General features: G+C 40.1%; 1 protein-coding gene across 2 annotated transcripts in view; it reads right to left on the bottom strand.

Annotated features, from left to right (window-relative positions):
• The window catches only part of pdzd8 (PDZ domain containing 8), a 50011-nt gene that overhangs the window by 8146 nt on the left and 18585 nt on the right, over positions 1–23280 (bottom strand). For both annotated transcript variants that reach the window (XM_052081021.1, XM_052081020.1), the window contains exon 3: positions 22474–22576. In XM_052081021.1, the coding sequence (XP_051936981.1) occupies positions 22474–22576 (103 nt within the window). The remainder of the gene's footprint in view (positions 1–22473; positions 22577–23280) is intronic.

The following is a 23280-nucleotide window of genomic DNA, read 5'->3' as shown; positions in this document are numbered from 1 at the left end:
TGTTGACAATGGTACAGGTGCTCTGGTATAAAAAGACAGTAAAGGAAAGCCAATACGACATGCGTCGACTGAGACAAATGACTGTAATTTTGCCTGCAGTAATTCGTTACTGTTCTGGTGGAAGTCTGTGATTGAGTTAGGGTTGGCATGAATAAACTGATGATCTACACAAGAGAACAGAACAAGAGGGAAGGGTTTGAAGGGGCTCGGTGGATGATTGACAGTCTTGATTCAGAGCCAGTCTGATGATAGCTGAGAAACATGGATTTGCTACTTCGAATAGATGACATTGATTTAAATGACGGTAGAAAGTCAGGTTGACACTTATTTGATTGCCAATCATATTATAACATAGATTATTGCAGGATATTTAGGGTTATGAAAAAGGAGGCATAAGTTTGATTTCTAAAATATACCGTACCTGCATTTATTATTGTAAGCCACTGCAACATTACGCACAGTTCAAACATAAACACTGTGCTTGGAAATACCAAATAAAATTTTACTCAGTACAGACTCCCAATAAATGTTTAAATACAGACATTTCTTTACACGAGCAGTACCACAGATGATGGCTTTTAGAATTCGCGTCCATAACAGTTCGGATGATTCTTTTGTGCTTTGGCCCGGAGGACACGACATCCACACCTCCCAAAACTAATTTGAAATGTGGACTCATCAGACCACAGAACACTTTTTCCACTTTGCATCACTCCATCTTAGATGATCTCGGGCGCAGAGAAACTGGCACTGTTTCAGGGTGTTGTTCATAACTGGCCTTTGTCTGCACAGAAAATATACACACGCGCACATGCACACGCACACACACACACACAAACAAGGTAAAGAGAATGCAAATAAACTACGAAGTGTAGTGTTCATGCGTCTGTGACTAGTATCGGGTATTATTTCTGGGCGTGCAACTCCTTTACGTGTTCTCATTTTGCATCTGTATGTTTGAGTGTTTTTCCCTTTTAATAAACTTCTCAGAAGACATTTGCCACTTTGGTTCTTCTTGTTCTTGTCCACAAGCGAGTATCTGAATTGTTCTGTACGCTTTGGGTGGCATAGTAGCTGAAGCTCACCTTGCAACAGTCAGCTTTTTGGGCCATAACATCTGGTGACAAAACATGTGCCACTAAAGGTCGTAGCGAAATATTCTGCATTTGCTCACCATGTCGAAGAAAGTATTCTTGCTGTACTGCTCATTGAAAGTGATCTTTCTCAAAACTTTTTTTTTAATCACACACATAATTTCACTGATATGGTCCACAGAACCTCTGTATCTATAACCTCAATAAAATATTGCAACCTTAAGTGTAAAAGTGTTACATAATTCCGTACACTTGTAAAGTGACTGCTGAGGTAGGGATGCATGTGCTAGGATGGGCTTGTGTGGATGGTGGCAGGTGCGTAGTGTAAACATCATTGAGTAAATGGCAAGTAGCTACAGTCTGAATTAAATGTCACGGGACAGGTCAATAAATGCCACGCCACAAAACCAAAAATGGCCAGTACAGTGTACTGTAGAGGTGAAGAAAACCCTTATGACTTCTGCTCAGCTACAAAATACCCACTTTGCTCTCACCATTTATGGATTTAGTGTTTGTGTGTGCGCGCGCTTATGTCTGTCTGTCTCCAGGACATGTCTAATGTGATCCGACTTTGTTACAGCTCTTCCATGAAGACTATAACAACATTTCACTGTGGAGGAGATAGTGTGGAGGGCGAAAGGCTCATTCAGATTCATGTCACACACACACTTTAAAGTGTGCTGGCGGAAACAAAAACACTCAGCCCCTCAAATCTGGATCCACCAAAACCGCATGAAGAAATTTGAACACACCCAGAAATTATATTTTTAGGAAATACAAATAACGCAAATCATGACTATCCTCCATTTATCTTATGCCATACGTGTAGTCAGCTTATTCTTGCCACCAAGGATGAGCATCTGACTAAAACTGATTGTTTTATTCAAAGTATTTAGATTTTCACTATTTAATATAATGCATTTGTTCCATACCCCATGGACCATGAATTGTTTAAAAATAATAATAATATTTTTTTTTAAAAAAGCAAAGTAATTTCTGTTCAATTTTTTTCTTGGCATTGGATTTTGGAATTGCATTCAACTTGTAGTAATCAATTTCTGGCTAATTTCACCATCTACCTGTATGGTTCTTTAGCTACCGAGTGAGCTTGAGCAGGGGCGGGGGGGCACAGTGATGTAGGGATGTTGCTCTTTGATGTTCAAAGCACTGTCAGATGCTCAGGGCATCTGCCACCACTGTCCACTCTTCCTACGCACTGAATAAGGCAAATGTTGCAGGGTCTCTCGATGCAAACTACCATGGTAGGTTAAATGTGTTGCCAAATCCAGTGTATCACTCGGGCTGCCCAAGAGCCATACAACACTTTGGGACATCCCCTTGTGGAAAATATGCTGTCCTTTTTGTATGAACAGCTGCCATGAGTCTGTAGGTGCTGAGCAGCATTCATTAGAGCAGTACTCTAGCTGTGTGTGCAGCTGCACAACTGACAACAAGTACACTATTATGCCTTTTATCGACAATATCAGGGGTGTCAAACTCATTTCACATTGTGGGCCACATATGGCCTCAGTAGATGTCAAGGGGGCCGGACCATTAAAATTATACCATACTCCTGCTATAAGTAACCAAAATAATATGTCCTTCTTTTGTTTTGGTCTAAAGAAACACAAGAACAACAGGAAAATGTTGATATTTCATGAACATATCTTTTACAAAACATTTCATGAAGCACCTTAGACAAATGTGCAATTTACTTTTATCGTTCACACACATACACATACTTCGGTTTTCGACCAAAAATTTCGAGTTGTTTATGCCTCGGATGACGAACAAATTTCGGTTCCCGAACAAACTGAGCGCACTTGAATGCACCATTTGATTCCTCTTGCCTTCCTTACGCTAAGTGACGCTTCCTCATGTTGCTTTCCATCGTGAGCAGATGTGTTCAGTAAACATTTTTATTTCAAAAAGAGCGTTTTTTTCGGTTTTCGAACAGCCTTCTGGAACGGATTATGGACGAAAACTGAGGTTTGACTGTATATGCATTGCAACTGATCCCACTGTTGTACAAAGGCACAAAACTTAAACAAGTAATTGGTATTGAAAAATATAGTAATGCATTTTAAGATTGAACAAGATTTATAAAGAAAGGAATTTCTAAACCATTTACACATCTGCGTATAAAATCGAAATTTAATCCCTGCCTACACCTTACAAATTAAGGAGAGTGCTATTAAATGTGTCAAGAATACATTATTCACATGTCCTTGGTCGCGTCTGCTGTGTTGGGTCTGTCTCAGTGATACATTGAGACTGCTGTTGTATTCTACTCTGATTAAAACGGTGTGTCCCCTCGCGGATACTCCATAAATTGCACCTTATTCAAAATATTCATTCTGTGTCTTTTATGCATTTTTCACTTTTAAATGATCTTGCGGGCCTGATCGAACCTCCTTGGATGACTGTTCCGGCCCGTGGGCCGTATGTTTGAAATCCCTGATCTACATGAAAGTCGATTTAAAAAGAGCGAACTGTTGCAGATTCCTGTTAAACACGCGAAACAACAACTCACATATTTCAAAATAAGAAAAAAAAATAATGATCTAATAATACACCCTGAGTTGCAGAGTTTAATTTTGGAGAAGTGGCACTGCCTCTAGGGGCTGAGCTTCGGCAGGAGTAACTAACCACATTACCATTGACACAGGCAGCAAGCAGCTCCTGGTTTGTTGTCTCAGAGAAGAAAAAAAACAACAACTAAGAAGCACCTGCTAGCACAATGTCAATGGAACAATTTGGCATTGATTTCTACAAATGCAGCATCCCTTTTTATCTGCACTGCCACCGTGGACAAATGAAAGGTTAATATGGTCAGATGGCAGTGAACAACTACTTTCAAGTTCTCTTACCCTCCAGGACAGACACAAGTCTATCTTTGATCCCATTTCGATAGATTTTTATAAAAAATATACATTTGCTCCATCTGTTACAGCACGGCATACTTTATGCATACATATATAGAAAAAACAGGTATGATTTCAAATGTATCAGAACTAAAAGATGCCCTCATGAATAATAATCGGTACGAGACTGATGATGACTATGGACACGCGACACGCAAGATTGTTTTAAAAGCATTTTTGAACAATATTGGAACATAGAATGAATGTAGCGAGTTTAGATTAAACTTTCTGGAAAAGGAATGTTACATATGCCTCCAACCTTTGGTAGATCTGAGTGGGACATTCAGCCAGAGCTGTTTCGTTTAAAATCTGTTGGAGGGGCACAAGTTGGCCATTTTGTTAAAACTGCACAATTAAGTATTGACTTTCATAAAATTTTTCATAAAAACACTTTTTTTGCTAGACGTGATGAATTTGCAAAATGTCTTGTGTTCATGAATGTGAAGACCATCAAAATCAGTGTCATTTTTCATGAGTTGTGTTTCAAGAATAAAACCTATTGAAGAAGCCTCCATTGAAATGGTGTGATGACTATATGAATAGTCATCGACACCAGTGGTCCCCAACCCTCGGGCTGCGAACCGGTACCGGTTCATGGGTCACTTGGTATTGGGCCAAACAGAGAGAAGAAATAACTTACAACAACTTACTTTTTATTTATTTTCGGAAACTGAAAGATGTTTTATTTAATTCTCTGCTACATTCGTCTACAGCACAGGTGTCAAACCCAAGACACGGGGGGTCAGATTTGGCCCACCGCATCATTATCTGTGGCCCGCGAAAGCCAATCAAACATGTCGACTTCCATGATGCTTGCTAAAATCTCTTCCAAAAATGTAAAATTCTTGGATATACTAAGTAAGAGAGACAATGTAATGTAAGCATGTTCTTGTGACCAAACCCGTCATGACAGTAAATAAACTGTTCTTGATATGCTTCCAGTCATAACGGCTCTCCAAAGGAAATGGTAACAGAAATGTGGCCCACGACAAAAAAAAAAAAAAAAAAAAAAACACACCCCTGGTCTACAGTATGTCACTCTTGACGCCGGTGAAGGTGGCGCTTCTCGGTCACATGCTAGGTTACCGCTAAAATGAAATCTGGGAGCTAGCAAAATGAGTACTAAAACCAATCTCTTTGGAAAGTTCCTTTGGGAAGAGGAAAAAGACAAACCAGGGGACAGAAGAGGAGTCTACGACTTTCACGAAAAAGGCTACATTTAATAGACAGTATCAGGAGTCTGACTTTTAATACAGATTTATCCCAATGGGAGCTTCCCACGCACCAAGCCCACTCTGCATAATATGTGGCGATGATGAGTCGTATTTTTCATGCACTTTGTATTTGCGGTGTATCTTATTTTGAAGGCACATTTAAACGTTACCATAGCTTGTTGTATTTATCCACCACACCTTAAAGGCCGGTCCCTGAAAATATTGTCTGACATTAACCCGGTCCATGGAGCAAAAAAGGTTGAGGACCGCTGATCTACACTACTGGCATTGTCATATTTATTGCAATAACTGGTCACTGCATTTTGCCTTTGAATCTGTGCATTATTTGCATAGCTGTCATTGTTGGGTACTATCGCACTAATGGTCTCCTTAAAGTATCCGTATTGTGTCCTAAATTTATTCTTGTTGCTGTAATGCTAGAGTGGCTCACACACTTTACCAATAAAGGTGATTCTAATTAATGTTCTCATCCCACATTCTCGTGCAGTTAGAATAATTCTTGCCAAAAAAAGCCAGAAAGCAAAAGAAACTAAGACACTTGCTAATTGGAGTGGAATATCGTCTCACACAAGATGCTGACATCTTGCATGATGACGTTTCGAAAAATGTGGCCAAATTCTGAACTGCACGACTTTTGAGTCCCTCACAGAGATGTTGCGCTGTACTCTTGGTTCCCTGATAAGCTGATTGTGCACTATATTTTGAGCAAAGGCGAGAGATTCCTAGTTCAAGTGGTAGTAGATTGATTTTCATTCATCCGCACTTGTGTGCTTGTTCAAAAAAATTTTCTCGACATGTAATTTAATGATTGCGAAAATAAATATTTCTATAGACTCCGCCCGGCATGAACTACACACGTTTATTTAAAAAGAATATATGTTCCAAGTTTATCGGAATCAGTCATTTGGAGATATATGCGTAATGTTACACTCAATATGGAAGCTTGACCGAACTTCGATAAGGACCATCAAATGTTGGTTGGCTGAACATCCCCCCGCTCTCCAGCAGGATTGGGAGGGTGCGTGTGAGACAGAGTGGTGGAGCACATCTTTTTCCCTGTCACTGCACTGCTCGGTAATTTAATCCAATACCGCATGTCAGATCGATTTGTGTATGGTTATAGGGTACAAGTCGCCGTGGGCCAAGTACACAGAAATCCCTGCCATATGCAATTATCAACCCTTGTGCTGATGAGGGGGTTGAGGGGTGGGATGCATGGTCAGTAACTGCTCAGGTGTTTACGTCAACACCTATTACACTGGCTACCCGTGATGTCACATAATGTGGAATATGTGAACTAATAATACCAAGACCTAATTTAATAACATCTGCCTAATTTAAGCGGATCCCCGACAAATGAAATAATAATGTCATAAATTTTAACATGACCGTGCCACACAATTTATAGTAAGGTGTTCAAACAATAATGCGCATGGGGGGCCCTTGACTTAAATATCGGACCGAAAAGTGTGTCAGCCGCATGGCTAATGTGCATGTACAGTACCTGCAACCTGAACAGCTCTGTTTCTGGCTCCTCTTTGCATTCAAAGATATAGTGTGTTAAGTAGCACAACAACATTATCAAGCAATGTGCATTTGATATGCTCCCTACATGTTGCAAAATCATTTTGGTGGCATAACAACAGGCAGTACGGAAAGCTACTCGATAATGGACACCTCTGAGGTTTGTCATCCTGTATTTACAGTAGGCGCCTGCCTGAATAAGGGCTCACATTGTGATTAAAAGTGCATCAAGCAACTTTCTGGTTCGATGTAGCCCGTTTGCTGGTCCAGATTAGTGAAGTGCACAACAAATTAAATTTAAAACATCGTCATCCCTCCTCCCCTTGTGCATCAACGAAATCGGTCGTCTTCAGCCGCTCATCTTTCCCAGGTGTGCCTCGTTATCGCATCAGCCCGTTTGCTTGTCGTTCAGTCAGTCTCCGACCGTTGTCCACTGTTGCGTGACTTGTCTTCAGTGGTGGTGAGTCTGTTGCCCATTTTTTTTCTTTTTTGTGAATTTGTATGCCAGTTGTTTTGTAATTTCGTTTTTATTTTTTAATAATCTCCCCTGCCCAGTTCTACTGTTTGCTGGTTTTTCTGTAGTACACAATCTCCCTCCACCTCATCAGTTGAACATTCAAGACCCCCAAATCCACCCCCACATTAAATAAAACTCTGTGAAAGAATATATTTACACAAGGAATATTCCGACTCATTGTACAAGATCGACCGGCAGATTTTCATTGAAGAGGATGTGATTGGTAATTGTCGTTCTAAGCCTCTTGGGGTTGACCCAATTGGTCACCCCAGGTGGCCAATTGTTCAACAATTTTCAGCACTTGCTAACAATAAACAGTGATGTCACATTTTATTACAGAGAAATCTACATAACTGTTATTTAAAAATACATGACTCAATCAATAATACTTGATAAAGTTGGTTCTACTTAGGATAAGCATCATCGATAACTGGTTTGATACCAGTCATTTTATGGGCAGTGTTAATGTGTTTATTGCCAGCAATATTTTTTAAACTTCTAAATTGGTATGTACTGTATTCTGCACTACTAATTCATTTTTTAATCGTTTTGATCAAAATTGAGTGTCGCCAAGAAACCTAAATGTAGCTTTCACCTCAACAAGCCTGGTTAGTTACATTTCTGAACCACTTTAGGATTTCAAGATTCAGTTGACGGTTTCATTGTATGACATTGGCACATAACTAAATAAGCATTCACAAATATTTGGATTCGCATATGACTTGCAAGTGCTTTTTAATGCCCACTTCTATATCAAATATGTTTTATGCTCCAACCGATGAAAGAAAAAAAAACAATACGTGTAGCCAATGGCCATCCACACAATAATGTAATCAGTTGCCCATATCGTAGTTGCCATGAAGCTCCACGTTCAAATTTTTGTCTTGTGGCTAAAACCTGAGTTTTAAGTTGCCTTTTTAGCATAACAAACAGACTTCAAAAGCATTCAGAATAAAGAGGTTGTTATGGAGACAGAATCAAACAAAAACGGGAGCTTTGCCTAATTTGCACTTTTATGAAAAGCAACAGGCGTTTGGTCGCCCACATGATCCTTTTTTTTTTTTTTTTTTTTTTCCTTATGATCATTGGACCCACATTGCGAAATAATAATGTGATGGCCTCAACGATCACTTGGAACTACTATCTATCTATCTAACTACTACTATCATCAGCTGCCGATGCCGTCGTCAGAGGTGTCGAGAGAAGACTGATATCCTCAGCTATCAATTTGGCATTTCAGTGTTTGCATGCCTTTTGAAAGCCAATGCTTGTCACTCATGCACACACTAAGCCTTCGACCAAACACTCACAAAAATTTCTGAATCATACACTCTGTGCTTATGTGGTTTGCCACTAAGCTCAACTGGTCAATTCCAAACCTGCAATCAAAAAAGTGGCAGAAATAGACTATGTTTCTTCTTTCATTTGGGTGAGATGACGCACATTACAAGTAATGACGAATTTGTTTCGAGAGCATTAGAAACGAACGAATGTACTCAGTTATTACTCTAAACGAGACTGAAACAACGTTTAAAAATAAGACTGGGCTATGTCAAGAGAGCGGTCCTAGTGCTTTCAAATTAAATTGAGATCCTCTATATCCGAGATAACAATCCAACCTAACTTGGAAGTAATCCAAGTGAAAAAAACAAAAGGCCACACCCTGGTTATATAGAAAAAAAGCCGTGTGAAACGAAAACGAAGCTCAATCCAACTGTTGAAAGGTTTTCAGATAATCAAGTCGACCAAGCCCAGGGTTAGAGAGCAAAAACTGATAGAAGAAAGGTTATTTGTATTATGAAATACCTGCAGCCAAGTATGTGACTAATGTTTCATTATTGTAGATAGTAGAAGAGCCAAAGGTAGCAGTCAAGAGCCAATAATGTAAATGTAATTTCCTGACTATATAACACATGCTCTATGATCATCAAAAAGCTTTCTGAATTAAAATAGCAGGAAACCTGTAATGTGGCTGTGCCTCTCACTGTCATGCACAAAGCACCTGCTCAATTTACTCCCCCCTTGAGGAAAATTGATCAGGAGAAGAAGTGATTACAAGCAAACAAAAACATGTGGTTGGGAAAATCGCTGGTCTTTAATCTAATTTTCACTGTGCGGCTACCAATTGTCAAACAGAATTAGAATAAGACACATAATTGGCACGGAAAAACGGAAACAGATGATGAATGTGGCATCTGTCAATCGACACAAAATGGAAAATTACTAGAGGTGATGGGATCCATCGGACCAGACTTTTGCAGTGAGACAGTAGGATTTCACACACTTAAATCTGAATGTTATATGCACACACATTATATCTATCTATAGATAGATTATAGATATACTGTATATTATATACAGTGATACCTCGCTATTTCGCGGTTCGTTTATCGCGGCTTCAGTGCATCGCTGACTTTTTCAAACATTAATAAAAAAAATCATTTTTTTTCATATACATGGAGTACTGTACTGTATATATTGCTCTATGTGACTCGCTGTTGTTTTGTAGCTTCTTGCGGACCATTTGCGGACTAATTTTTTTTTTTTACCTGTATATGTTAATTGGTCGCTACTTCGAGCATTTTCGTTTATCGTGGGTGGTTTTGGTCCCCATTAACTCCGATAAACGAGGGATTACTGTGTGTGTGTGTGTGTATATTTTATATATATATATATATATATATTATATATATACACACTGCTGAAAATTTTGTGTATATGCGCGCGCGTGTGCGCGTGTGTGTGTGTGGTCAAGGCCTGCACTCAAGGTCCATAAGGCGCTGGACGCAATATGTGCATGGCAACTCATCGAAACTGAAATCTGATTGGACCAAAAAAAAAACGAAATAATAATTCCTCCATTCCTGTTCATCCTCTACACCTCGGACTTCAGACACGTCACTCCAAACTGCCACCTTCAGAAGTTCTCCGATGACTCTGCGATTGTTGGCCTCATTACAGAAGGGGACGATCGGGAGTACAGGGGACTGACAAAGGACTTTGTGGACTGGTGCCAGCAGAATCTCCTCCAGATCAACCCTAGGAAAACTAAGGAGTTGGTTGTGGATTTCTGCAGGAAAAAGTCCTCACCAGCACCGATGAACATCCAGGGTATGGACATAGAGAGGGTGACCTCCTACAAGTACCTTGGTGTTCTTCTGAACGACAAACTGGACTGGTCTACAAACACGGACACCCTGATTAGGAAAGGACAGAGCCGACTCTTCCTACTCAGGAAACGCAGGTCTTTTGGGGTTCAGGGGTCACTCCTTAAGACGTTCTATAACTCGGTGGTGGCCTCGGCCATCCATTATGGCATTGTCTGCTGGTCAGGCAGCATCTCAGCCCGGGACAGAAAGAGACTGGAGCGACTTGGTCAGGAAGGCCAGTTCTGTCCTGGGTTGCTCCCTTGACACTCTGGAGGAGGTGGGCAACAGAAGGATGCTAACTAAGCTAAAAGCCATGATGGCCAGTCCCTCCCACCCCCTCCAGCCCGCCCTGACAGCACTTGGTAGCTCCTTCAGCCAGAGACTGTTACACCCGCGCTGCAAGAAGGAGAGATACCGACGCTCGTTCCTACCAACTGCTGTCAGGCTGATGAATAAAAAATAACAATCATGATAATAATAATAATTAAATGATGTGAGCGGCCCGGTAGTCCAGTGGTTAGCACGTCGGCTTCACAGTGCAGGGGTACCGGATTCGATTCCAGCTCCGGCCTCCCTGTGTGGAGTTTGCATGTTCTCCCCGGGCCTGCGTGGGTTTTCTCCGGGTGCTCCGGTTTCCTCCCACATTCCAAAAATATGCATGGCAGGCTGATTGAACACTCTAAATTGTCCCTAGGTGTGAGTGTGAGTGCGAATGAATGGTTGTTCGTTTCTGTGTGCCCTGCGATTGGATTGGCTGGCAACCGATTCAGGGTGTCCCCCGCCTACTGCCCGGAGACGGCTTGGATGGGCTCCAGCACCCCCCGCGACCCTAGTGAGGATCAAGCGTTACGGAAGATGAATGAATGAATGAATGAATAAATGATGTGAAGGAAAATTGTAAATAGTACTGCGATTTATCCATGTTGTGTTTATATTGCATTTAATTGAAAGATGTTTGTTGTTTTTTTTCTCTGTCTTCTTTCTTCTTTCTACATACATTCTTGCTGCTGGAGGCTGTAAATTTCCCCAGTGTGGGACGAATAAAGGATATCTTATCTTAATAACCGGCGGCCCGGTACTCCAGTGGTTAGCACGTCGGCTTCACAGTGCAGAGGTACCGGGTTCGATTCCAGCTCCGGCCTCCCTGTGTGGAGTTTGCATGTTCTCCCCGGGCCTGCGTGGGTTTTCTCCGGCTACTCCGGTTTCCTCCCACATTCCCAAAAACATGCATGGCAGGCTGATTGAACACTCTAAATTGTCCCTAGGTGTGAGTGTGAGTGCGAATGGTTGTTCGTTTCTGTGTGCCCTGCGATTGGCTGGCAACCGATTCAGGGTGTCCCCCGCCTACTGCCCGGAGACAGCTGGGATAGGCTCCAGCACCCCCCGCGACCCTAGTGAGGATCAAGCGGCTCGGATGATGAATGAATGAATGAATGAATGAATAATAATAACCCACACAGGACTGGAAGCTACACAGCCAAGTCTTTTGTGGGAATGTATGCGTATGCGTGTGTGTGTGTGCGTGTCTATAGATATAGACACACACACATACATACTGTATGCCAGGCATGTCCAAAGTCCGGCCCGCGGTCGAATTTCATCCGGCCCTCGGCCCCTGTCATAAAATCAGTGCCGTCTGGCCCGCAGGTTGGGCGCAATGGAACACGTGTTGCATTGACTGAGGTCTCGTAGACTGGTGAGTGATGTTTCATTGAGTACTGCTTCCCTCTAGTGGCTAAATGAGTAATAGCATTCACTAAATAAGTAATAGCATTTAGACACTAGAGGGCATCACTCACGAGTTAACAAGACATCACTCCGTGTTTATATTTACTGATATGTCATTTTTCAAATGATCCTTGCAGTTGTGGATATGTGTATTGCTTGTTCATTTCCCTGTTGTTCGAGTCAAAGGTTTTGTGACTATTGAAAAGTCATGGTGATACATTTTATGTTTCAAATCAATCAATTTGCACTCAGGAGACTTCTGTTTAAGAAAAAGTCAAGTGAATAAGCAGTTGCATGTGATATACCTGTTTCAAATGAACCAAAAGAAATTCTTAAGATTGTTGAAATTAAAATAAAAATGTGAAACAGACTGGCTTACTAAAATTTGTTGAACAATATTGTTGTTCAATGTAAAGAATGTCAGCCAAGGTCGGCCCCCCCAACATTTTACCACATAAAATCTGGCCTCCTTGGCAAAAAGTTTGGACACCCCTGCTGTATGCAGTCAAACCTCGATTTTCGAGCGCCTCTGTTCTTGACCAAATCAGTTTTCAGTGTTCAATAAAGTTTTTTTTTTTTTTTTAAAGAGTGTGTTGTCGATTTTTGAACTAATCGGTTTTCGAACGGCCTTTTGGAATGGATTATGGTCGAAACCCGAGGTATGACTGTTTATATATATACATAGAGTACATACAGTCTTCTCACTATCTCTGCGTCCCGCGTCCTACATGCATAATTTTCCCGCGGGACGCACAGTTCCAAATAATGTGTGTTTTTGGGACGCACGGAAATTTCTCAGTCAAAACAAAAAAAAATACGTTACATATTTTTTCCAGCAACGTAGTGTCGCAGTTTGACAAGCGCCGGCATTGTTTTGATCTCGTGTCAAGTAATCTCGCGTGACAAGATTTCTGTTCTTGCGAGACGAGATTGGCGATTGCCTTCAACCTCGCGGAAAGTAGACGATTGCCAAGTTGTGTACCGTTAAAACAACAAGTTGACAAGTGTTGTGAAAGTTTATCGCGGAGATATCACAGAGGACGCAGTTAAAGTTGGATAGTTATTTGCGATAAATTGACTTTGAGAAAGCCTTGCATCATTGGAAGCAGAGTGGAAGCAGAGAGGAGAAAGAGAGGAGAATTTATGAACTCAAAGACTGCACCGTAGGATGAAATAAGAACCTATTTCGCAGCAAATCTTGTATGCCTGAATTAATTAAATTTTTGCAGCATTTGTTTATAAGAAATAAACCTAAGATCAATGTACTGTATATTGTTGTTTGTGTTATTATAATATGCAATGGAATAAGTACACCATTTCAGAATTCGAAATTTGGGACACTAAATGCATACTTTCTGATCAGCGAGTCCCTGGGACTCGCTGGGGTTAAACTAAAATTATCACAATGTGTGCGCGCACGCGCGCGCGCGCACACACACACACACACACACACACACACACACACACACACAGGTCTGTCAAGGAGGGCAAGCTCAATTTCGGCCTACATCATAAAATGTGTCCGTTTATTTGTTTTATGTTGAGAGGGAAGAAATTTCATCTGTGCTGTATGTTACACATATGTACAGCACATTTGACAAAGTTGAATTCAATTCAATTATACATGAATTCTACTCTCCATTCTTTTTCAAATAAATGAAAAGGAAAAGGATGCCTTCACCATAAGATCATTGGTCAAAACTAAAGGTTGCAGCTCGACTTTGGACTAGTCTCAACTACAGAAGCAAGTGAATGGCTAGCACTGCATCTGTTCAAGTATGTTTACATACAATGCCACTTTTTTTTGTCTATTGATCTGCCTCAATAATGTAATGAATTAACAATTTAAATTGGGGGTTTCTCAACACTTTTTAGATGAGATTAAAATATAGATTAATTAGTTCAATTACAGATCATAATTAATCTCGCTATTTTTTTAAACGCTTGACAGCACTATTATTATACATCTGCTTCTTCCACCCATCAAATGGGCATTAATTGATTCTCAGTCATCAGTGTTCCATGAACACATCAACATTGATATCAATTACACACAGGTTATTCAAATGTATCCAAAAACTGCATAGAAAATTACCTTTTCCTTCTTTGATTTTATCACTCATGGTGTGCTTACATGCATGCCCGCTGTCCACAAGTATCTTTAATCAAGTGTCAGAGGCAGATGGAAAGCACAGACACCCTAAGTGGAACATCAAACAAATGCCTGATGGGGAAAGGGTGTGTTCATATGTGCATACGTTTGTGCATGGAGGAGGGGTTCATGAAGTAGCATGATTGCTGTTGGTATGGGATGCCAACTGTGAGTGAGACACTTGACCATTTTTTAAGTTAAGACTGAGCATCAAAACAACAAGAAATAGAGGTGAATTGAAAATCAAAGACATACACCGCTCCCTCCCCTCCAACTATCAGAGATTTTCGTCTTGACCATGCCCACTTTGGTGCAATTCACTTTTTATAAGATGTATAGAGGGACATTTGAAGTCCACTACAATATTGTCACCCCGTGTCGAGGATCATCTTCTGACAACAAAATATCCAATCAGAATGAGAAACGAAATATAGCAATACAGTGGTACATCTACTACCGAACGTCTCTTCATACGAAATGTTCAAGTTACGAAACGCCTCAACAGGAAAATATTGCCTCTTGTTGCGAAAGAAATCTCAAGATATGAAAGGTAAAAATAACTATATAACTATATAAATAACTATATGGGCTATGGGCTGCTACATCTCTGAGTTTCTGAACGCAACATCTATATATATATTGTGCGTCGTCCCGCACGCGGTCTGTCCTTCCGTCTGTCCCTTTTCAAAACGTACCTACTTCACCGCGCCGCTGCGCGCCGCCGCTGCGCGCCGCCACTGCGCCGCTCAGGCAGTGGCTCACTACGATCGCGCGGGCATCTTAGCGAAAAAATGTTGTCTACCCACAAGCACTGCAATGAAATTGTTAGTTATTTAGTAGAGCTAAACATCTCTATTTTCGCGATAAGCAATGAAGATGAACAAAAAGTTGAACCAAGCAACAACACTTTTGTGGGCCGAAGGCCCACCTTACCAGCCTTCCGCAGGAACGAGCTGATAAGCCGCCCGGAGGGCGGCGAACCATCACCTTACCAGCCTTCCGCAGGAACTAGGTGATGAGCCGCCCGGAGGGCGGCGAACCAGCTAGTACAGTACATATAGCTGCTCTGCCAGTAGCTATACTGTATTACCAAGCATCTTCCTGGCATCCCGTTGGCTAAGAGGGACTTCTACCAAATGTGTCTCGGTGTGTAGATAGATAGGTATGTGTCTATACAGCATCCTCGTCATTCACCCTCGAGCAATGAAGAGTTACGATAGTTTTACGTAAATGTGAATCACCCAGAAAAAGTGTTCATCAGTCCGGCGATCACTCACTATGCTGAGGTCAACCTTTTTTGAAGGATTGTTTAAAATCCGACAAAAGCAAATGTCCTTGGATTAGTTCGTTACAAAACGGCAGGCAAAAACCACTTCTGAGAGAGAATAGTAACTAAAAAACGATGAGGACGCAGTTAAGTGTTAAATGACCATCATTTTAATTCTTTACGCTATCCTTTGGTTTTTACATCATGCACAACTGTCATTTATTGTGCAATAATCTAATTGTAACATGATGCATTTTTATGCTTTAGAAAACATTTATGGACGAATTTTTTTGGGGGGGGGCTGGAACGGATTAGGGCATTTACATGCAAAACGGGTCTCTACTTACAAAATTTTCTAGATAAGAAATTTCTCCCAGAACCAATTAATTTCGTTAGTAGAGGTACCACTGAATATCAAAACAATCAGCACACAAAAGTTAGCATACCGTTACACCCACAAAAATTTAATGATGACCCAGGAAATTATTTTAATAGAAAATTGTTTTCAAAGGCAAACAAACTGGAGTTCAACAAGCATCCCAGGACAGATTGTGATTGACCTCCTGTGTATTAAATGTCAGCAGTCAGATTCATTAATTCATGCATTTGGACATCGACACTATTCTCGTATTTTTCTCTCTAATCGCCACCACAACGGATTTGAAACTAAACAAGATGCTCTTTAACTACAGACTTTCAGCTTTGCAGCTAAATTTTGTAATACACAACAAAGTATACCAATTCCAATGAAGTTGAGACATTATGTTAAACAGAATACAATGAATTACAAATCAAGTTCAACCTATATTTAATTGAAGTTTATTTGCTTAAAAAAAGTTTTTCAGTTTGAAAATTAAATATCTTTTGTTTGTAATTTATTCAATTAAACACAGGTTGAACATGTTTTGCAAATCATTGTATTCCGTTTTTATATATGTTTAATACAACATCCCAACTTTATTCCAAACATGCATGTATGTAAAACATACATGCCCTGCTCTAAAGACATTGTGAGCTTTTGAGAAACAAGATTTTACTTTCAACACTTTTGTTACAAGCTGAGAGGACCAAACAATTTTTCTATGATTTAATGTGGACAAAGGAGTTACGAATAACTATGCTTCAAAATATTGAAGTGTACATAAACAGTACTATGGATAAATCATAGGCACCAGATCTATTTGCTATAATGACCATTAATAACTACTGCATTTTCCGCACTGCAAGGCGGACCTAAAAAGCATTCAATTTTATCAGAAGCCGACAGTGTGCCTTATAATACGATATATGGATCAAAATTCAGATTTCTTAGTAGTATTTTAAATGTTCTGTAAAGTGCTTTGTCACAGCGGCAGCTGTTGTGAAAACGTATATAAATAACTTAAATAACTTAAATAAAGCTGCATTGTATTGTATGGTATTCCCATTATCGCAGCTCCATCTTGTGGATGCAAAACGCAACCGTGGCCACTATTGTAGCTTATATTCTGTGCCTTATAATGCGGTTCATCCTTTATGTGAAAACAGTTTTAAAATAGGCCATTCATTGAAAGTGCACCTTATACTCCGAAAAGCCTTATAATGCGGAAAATACGGTATACAGTATTTCATAGAACTCATTCAGTAGAGCTAGGACAAGCTGAACAATTAACAAGTGAAAAAGTGAAAAAAACATTTGTGAAGTGCCACACTTAAGTTTGTTTGTAGTTTTGGCAGACAACGCCATGGCTCAAGAGGATCTTGAAAAGAAGGATGGCGCCATTTATCCTTCTTAGGAGCATGGACTTCGATTTTTGCCACAGTGACTCAAATGGTGAAAATACTGTGTCTGTTCAAAAATGTAGGACGATGGCCGTTTTCTGAATTATTTTTTGCTTTTAATCGTCCCTCATTTGCAGTGATCCCTTGCTTATTGCGGTTAATGCGGAACAGAACCCCCCTCGAAAGAGGAAAACCCGCGAAGTACATAGCCCCCCCTCTACAGGTATTGTGTAAATAACTAAATACAGTAAACATAAACATGTAGTACTGTATATGTTGCTCTATGAGACTTGGTGGTGTTTTGCTGTCTTTTGCTGCCTCTCACGGCCTTTTGCGGCATTTTGGCTATTTTTTTTAAATTAATATCTAAAAAAATCTGTGATGCACTGGAACCGCAAAGTAGCGAGGATCACTGTACATTCTGCTGCATGTTGTGAGACGACAATATGCGTAAATACATTTTCAGTTGGCATTTGTTGTTCAATGTTGAGCTACTACAGACATTTACAATGAAAATCAAACAGACATCACGCAAAATAGGGCATTGCAGCTCTCTTCAAAATGATAATGTGAATGCCTATGCGACACTCAAGCCACAATGCCAAATAAATCGAAAACTATGTTTCTCACTATGTCATCATGGCAATCTGCAAACCCCCATGCATAATTGCTCCAGTATTTGCTCAAAAAGCAAATACTCCAATAACTAGTAAAAGATGCCTTCGAGAGAAGATTCACAAACGGTGGACTACTTTACAGAACCCCCCAACCCCCAAAAAATGGCATTTGTCAATAACAATTCAATGACTTTGAAAAGACAGTTGCTTCAAACATAATGGCTCCCCAGCAAGACTAAAACAAACGGAAATTTGATCGATAAAAATCAAGCAGCAGTCAAAAGGCCGTTTATCACTGGGTCAATTGTTATTTATATCAAGCCCTTGGATCAAATAGGGTTGCAAAACAAGGATATTATTTATTGTGGTACCTTAAAGGAGAACTACAAACATCGCTAATGATTTGGGAACTGTCCTTAAAACAAACACACACAACACAAACTTAAATTAATGAAGCCTGCACATGTACCAGTGTGACAAGGGACTTTACCATTAAACTACACTTGTTAACATACTACAAGTGTATATGAACCTAAACCACTTTACAGTATATAAAGTGGCTGTAGATCCTCCATTGGTACACAAGTTCGAAATGGATATTAATTGAATATGTGTCGTGAGATATTATGTGAAGTATTGAAGTACAATTAATGAAGGTTCAAGACAATAAAAAAATTAAAGTAACGGTGCTCGCAATCAATTTTTTTTACAGACTCCCACTTTTAAGCGAGTGGAAACGTTTTTTTCCTATCAAGAAAACCATTGATACCCACAAAAAGGTGTCTTTCAGGAGGACTTACTCGGAAAGCTGATATTTTGCAATCATGAGTAAAAAGGAGAAAGGTAGATAAGCTGGTGATATGACCTTTTCCGGATGGCAAACCTTTTGATCCTGAAGTAAGTGGTCTTGCTGGGCACACACCGACTGCAGACGGCTGATAAATCCAACTTAAATGCCACCCTGAATTGGCTTCTCTATACACTTATTAACACAAAAACGATATAAGTGCTTTGAACTGGCCCTGCTGAATGCGCTGATATGGGGTACAAGTCATACCAGTCAAGAAGAAATGCATCATGAAGAAGAAAAAAAAAACATTTATGAGTCACACTGTACTATCAGCTACATTTATTTGGGAAACAACAACAGCAGAGCTCGGACTGACAACCAAAAATCCTCTTCCCTAATTGACAGCAATCAATGACTTGCAGTTGTATTCAAATGTTTGCTTCCAAGTTTTTTTTTTTTGGTTTAAGATAGCTTACCATAACTAAAATACCCACGCTGCATTGTGACCAAAGTCAAAAAGGTGTAAAATTCTGGTGAGTAATTTCGCCCCTGTGATCGCTCATCGCCTGAGTCCAAGTACTGACACCAGAAACGTGCTATGTTTGGGCACATTTCGTAAAGAAATGTCTTCGGAAATAACATGCAGGTGAACTCGCCAGCGGTGAATACCCGTATTCAAAAATAGGTTGGTGATGTCCTGTAGAAAAATACTATTTGAAAGACGAACATCAACAGTCAATTGAGCAAGTGCAGCTAGACATATCTTGTTTGTTCTATCTGTAGCTAGTTCGGCAGCTGTCATTATTGCTTTTACGACAACACATCAGAATGCTAAGACAAACCCTGTCTGACGATAGTCTAAGTCCAGCCCATATTCCATATTAGTGGCCGAACATTCCAACGGTTGGTGAATTCTGCTTCACAATGATAATAATGGTTGACAGCAATGGATCAAAATGCAAGGGGTTGCAGGGCAGTGCTGGAAACTATCCCAGCTGACTTCGGGCGGAAGGCAAACTACACCCTGAACTGGTCGACAGTCTGTCACAGGGTTACATATAGAGACAAACAATCATTCGCACGCACGCGCACGCACGCACACACACACGCACACACACACACACACAATTTTCAACGAGATAGCACATATTTCAGCCCATATCGCTGGAATATACTCATTGCGATGGAGGGAATTTACTGCACTGCCAAGCAGAAATATCAGCGTCACATATTCAATTTAAAGAGAACAACAATCCAAGAGTCAAGAATATTTCCATGTAAGCTACTTATTACAAATTCAGCCCTATCATTTGCCAGACATTTTTAACCATCTAGACTGGCTTGAAAATGGTAACCTGTGCATTTCCAATCCAAACTGTCTTGAACAACTGATAAAAGGGCTTCAAAGATTATTTTTCAATGAAAATAAAAAGATGAATAAAAAATGTAGCATGCTACCTTTTTTAAAAAATAAAAAAAAAGATCAGACCAGTGATGCACGCGGGGCAAACAGAACTTATATTTTACTGCCACCTAGTGGACAAGAGTTGAACTCATCACACGGTGCTGTACCAAACGAGATGATTAGTGCCCCTTGAGAAATGTAAATCATATTTAAAACACACCGCTTTCAATGTCATTTGTATATGTGAGGAAAGGAAAGCAACATGAAGCTTTGCTGGAGCCACAGCCAGTAGTTGGGGCTGGCATTTCACACTTAAATGGTCATCAGTCAAGCCTGGAGCGATTACTGCGCTGCCTCCAAATTTCGGCAATTAAAAAAGGTTTGCTTCGGGCCTCAAAATGTCCTTTGCCAACACAAAATGTCAACAATGGGATAATGTCATGAATGGAAGGAAAATGAAAATAGGCTTGTATTAATGTGTCAATAACTCCGGGTGCAGCCAATATATCGCATCGGAGAAGGAAGTAATTGTGTTACACCAAAACGGGGGCTCATCCGTCTGTTTTGATTTAGCAGCGTTTATTGAATATTCTCATTTCATTTCAAAACTTTCCTGCAGACTTGCTGCTCCTGCTCTTTCTTGGGCAGATGTTTGCCAAATTATGATTAAAGGCCGAACAAAGGAATCGTTCCAAACTGAACATAACCTGGTGTTAGAATGGCTAAGTCCAAGTTCAGACCCAAATTTAATTGAGGATCTGTGAAAATGATCGGAAAACTGCTGTACACAAATGCTCTCCATCTAATCTAACTTAATCAAAAATTTCTGTCTCTTCTCTCTGCATGTGCAAAATTGAGAGACACCCAGCAAAAGGTGGTTCTTTAAAGTTAAACTCAGAGGGGTTGAATAATTTTGAATTTTGTTCCACCTCACGGTTGCGTCCCACTTGATTCTTTACAAAGAATTCCAATTGTATATTTTTATGTTTGGAGCCTGAACTGTGCAGAGATGAAAGCGGACTTTCCTGAAAATACAAATACATATATACAAATAAATACATAAATATATATACCGTATTGGCCCGAATATAAAACAGTGTTTTTTGTATTGAAATAATGGGGGTCGTCTTATATTCGGGGTCAAGACATTATATCCATTCACGACGCTAGATGGCGCCAGATATCATTGAAGCGAATGCTGAACTTGACTCCCCAGGCCAAAGCCAACCCATGTCACGAAGAATAAAAATAGCGGAAGCACGAAGAAGATAAATAAAAAATAGCAGTAAGAAAGAAAAGAGAAGAAAATAATAGAAGAAATAACAGAAAATGGAGAAACATAGCGACACTGGAGAAAAGTGGGTCGAAGATCGTCCATGTTTACCGGCAGCTGAGGAGACGTTATGATGTAATTTACATTTCAAAAACCAGAAGCCATTCACTTACGAATGTGATTGCGCTTTAGTATACATATTTAAAGGTTCAGATATTAAGATTTGAATGAGGCAAAATAACATGCTTTTTATCTCAAATATATTGTTATCATCATTTGTTTCGGATGTACTGTAATTATTTTCTGTATAAAAATTTATTTGGTGTTCAAAAAGTCTTTTCAAACTTGAGTCTTGAAAAACAGGGGGTCGTCTTATAATCAGGGCTGTCTTGTATTCAGGCCAATACGGTACATGATTTTAACCGACTTACCAGGTTTGTCGACCTTTCTAATGTAGTCGGACAAAAAATCTCCGTTCAAGCCCTTTTCCTCAAGCCATGACCACTTGAAAGTGTCAGCTTGCCTGTCTACCTGTTTGAACATTGCGCTGGGGCCGTACCTGGCCGATCACGCATGAATTAGTTTACACAAAACGCAATTCAAATACTCAACATTCAATGATTCATTTGCTTTTTGTGTGCACACGTGCACTTTGTGGCTTCCATTCTCATCGAAATTTCGAAATCTCCAAGATATGGGGAGGCCATGAGAATGCGAGGGGAGGGGCGTTTCTGTTAGTAGTGTTAGTGCCTCAACATGGCCATGTTCGTGAAAGCAAAACAACAAACTCAAATGCGTGTTCTTTCAACGTTGTCATCGAATATAATTGTATTTATAATTGTAATTGTAGGCAATTATTCCTCAATTTTCCATAGGAATTTCCATGAAAATCCGGAGGACTTTCATCACTGACTGTGGCAAAAGGTTAAAAAGCTCAAGAGGGGTCCAATACTTTTTGCAAGTCACTGTATGTCATTTTTTTTCTCCTTGGAGTAACAACAAAAATTAGGAGAAAATAATAGCGAGATGTTACTCACTCGTTTGATCGAGCTCCGGGTTTTCTCCTTCCATTGGTGGCTGTTCAGCTCCAGAGTGCAGTGAACATAGGTTTCTCTCTCATATGAGCCCAGGATGAAGAGTCTGCGGGAAGGGGAAAACAGGATGCCTCAGACAAGATATCCAGTGCCGTGAAAAAGTATATGCCCATCTTCTCGTTTTCAGTTGTGGGTTTTTTTTCTGCACAGTTGCCATACTTCAATGTTTCCAACCATCAAGCAAATTGGATACTGCACATCACAAAGACGACCCAAGGAAAGGCAGCAATAACTGATATCAAGCATTTGTGATAACTGATGATGAGTTTTTTGCGTCTTCACAGAATAGTTTTAATTCAGACATAATGGAGGGTCGTCGAGCATGGACGACCTATTCAAACTCATACCACACTATCTCAATGTGGTGTACTTGCTGGTATCTTTTAGGTGATTGTCAGACTGCATTATTCAATCGCGTTTGATCTGAAAATGATTGCTGTACATTTGCCTGTTGGATTTTCTGGTCGATAGCCGCATTCATTTCCATTAATTACACCAAGTCCAGGCCCTTAAGAAACAAGCAGCCTCAGACACACACTGCCACCGCCATGTTTGACTATTTGCATAGCGTGGTTTTTATGTCATTTTTCCAGCAGATGGTACAGAACCACACTTTCCAAAATCTTTTGTCACATCAGTGAACAGAATACTTCTGTAAAAGTCTTGGGATCATCAAATTGTTGTTTGGCAAATATAGTCTATGTTCTTATTGTCAGCAGATTTCTCCTGCGGATAAAATTTTTGCCGAGT

This window comes from Hippocampus zosterae, chromosome 11 (assembly GCF_025434085.1).
Source record: "Hippocampus zosterae strain Florida chromosome 11, ASM2543408v3, whole genome shotgun sequence".
NCBI lineage: Eukaryota > Metazoa > Chordata > Actinopteri > Syngnathiformes > Syngnathidae > Hippocampus > Hippocampus zosterae.
The sequence above is the reverse complement of the archived record's forward strand: the minus strand, read 5'-3'. Positions and strand labels throughout refer to the sequence as shown.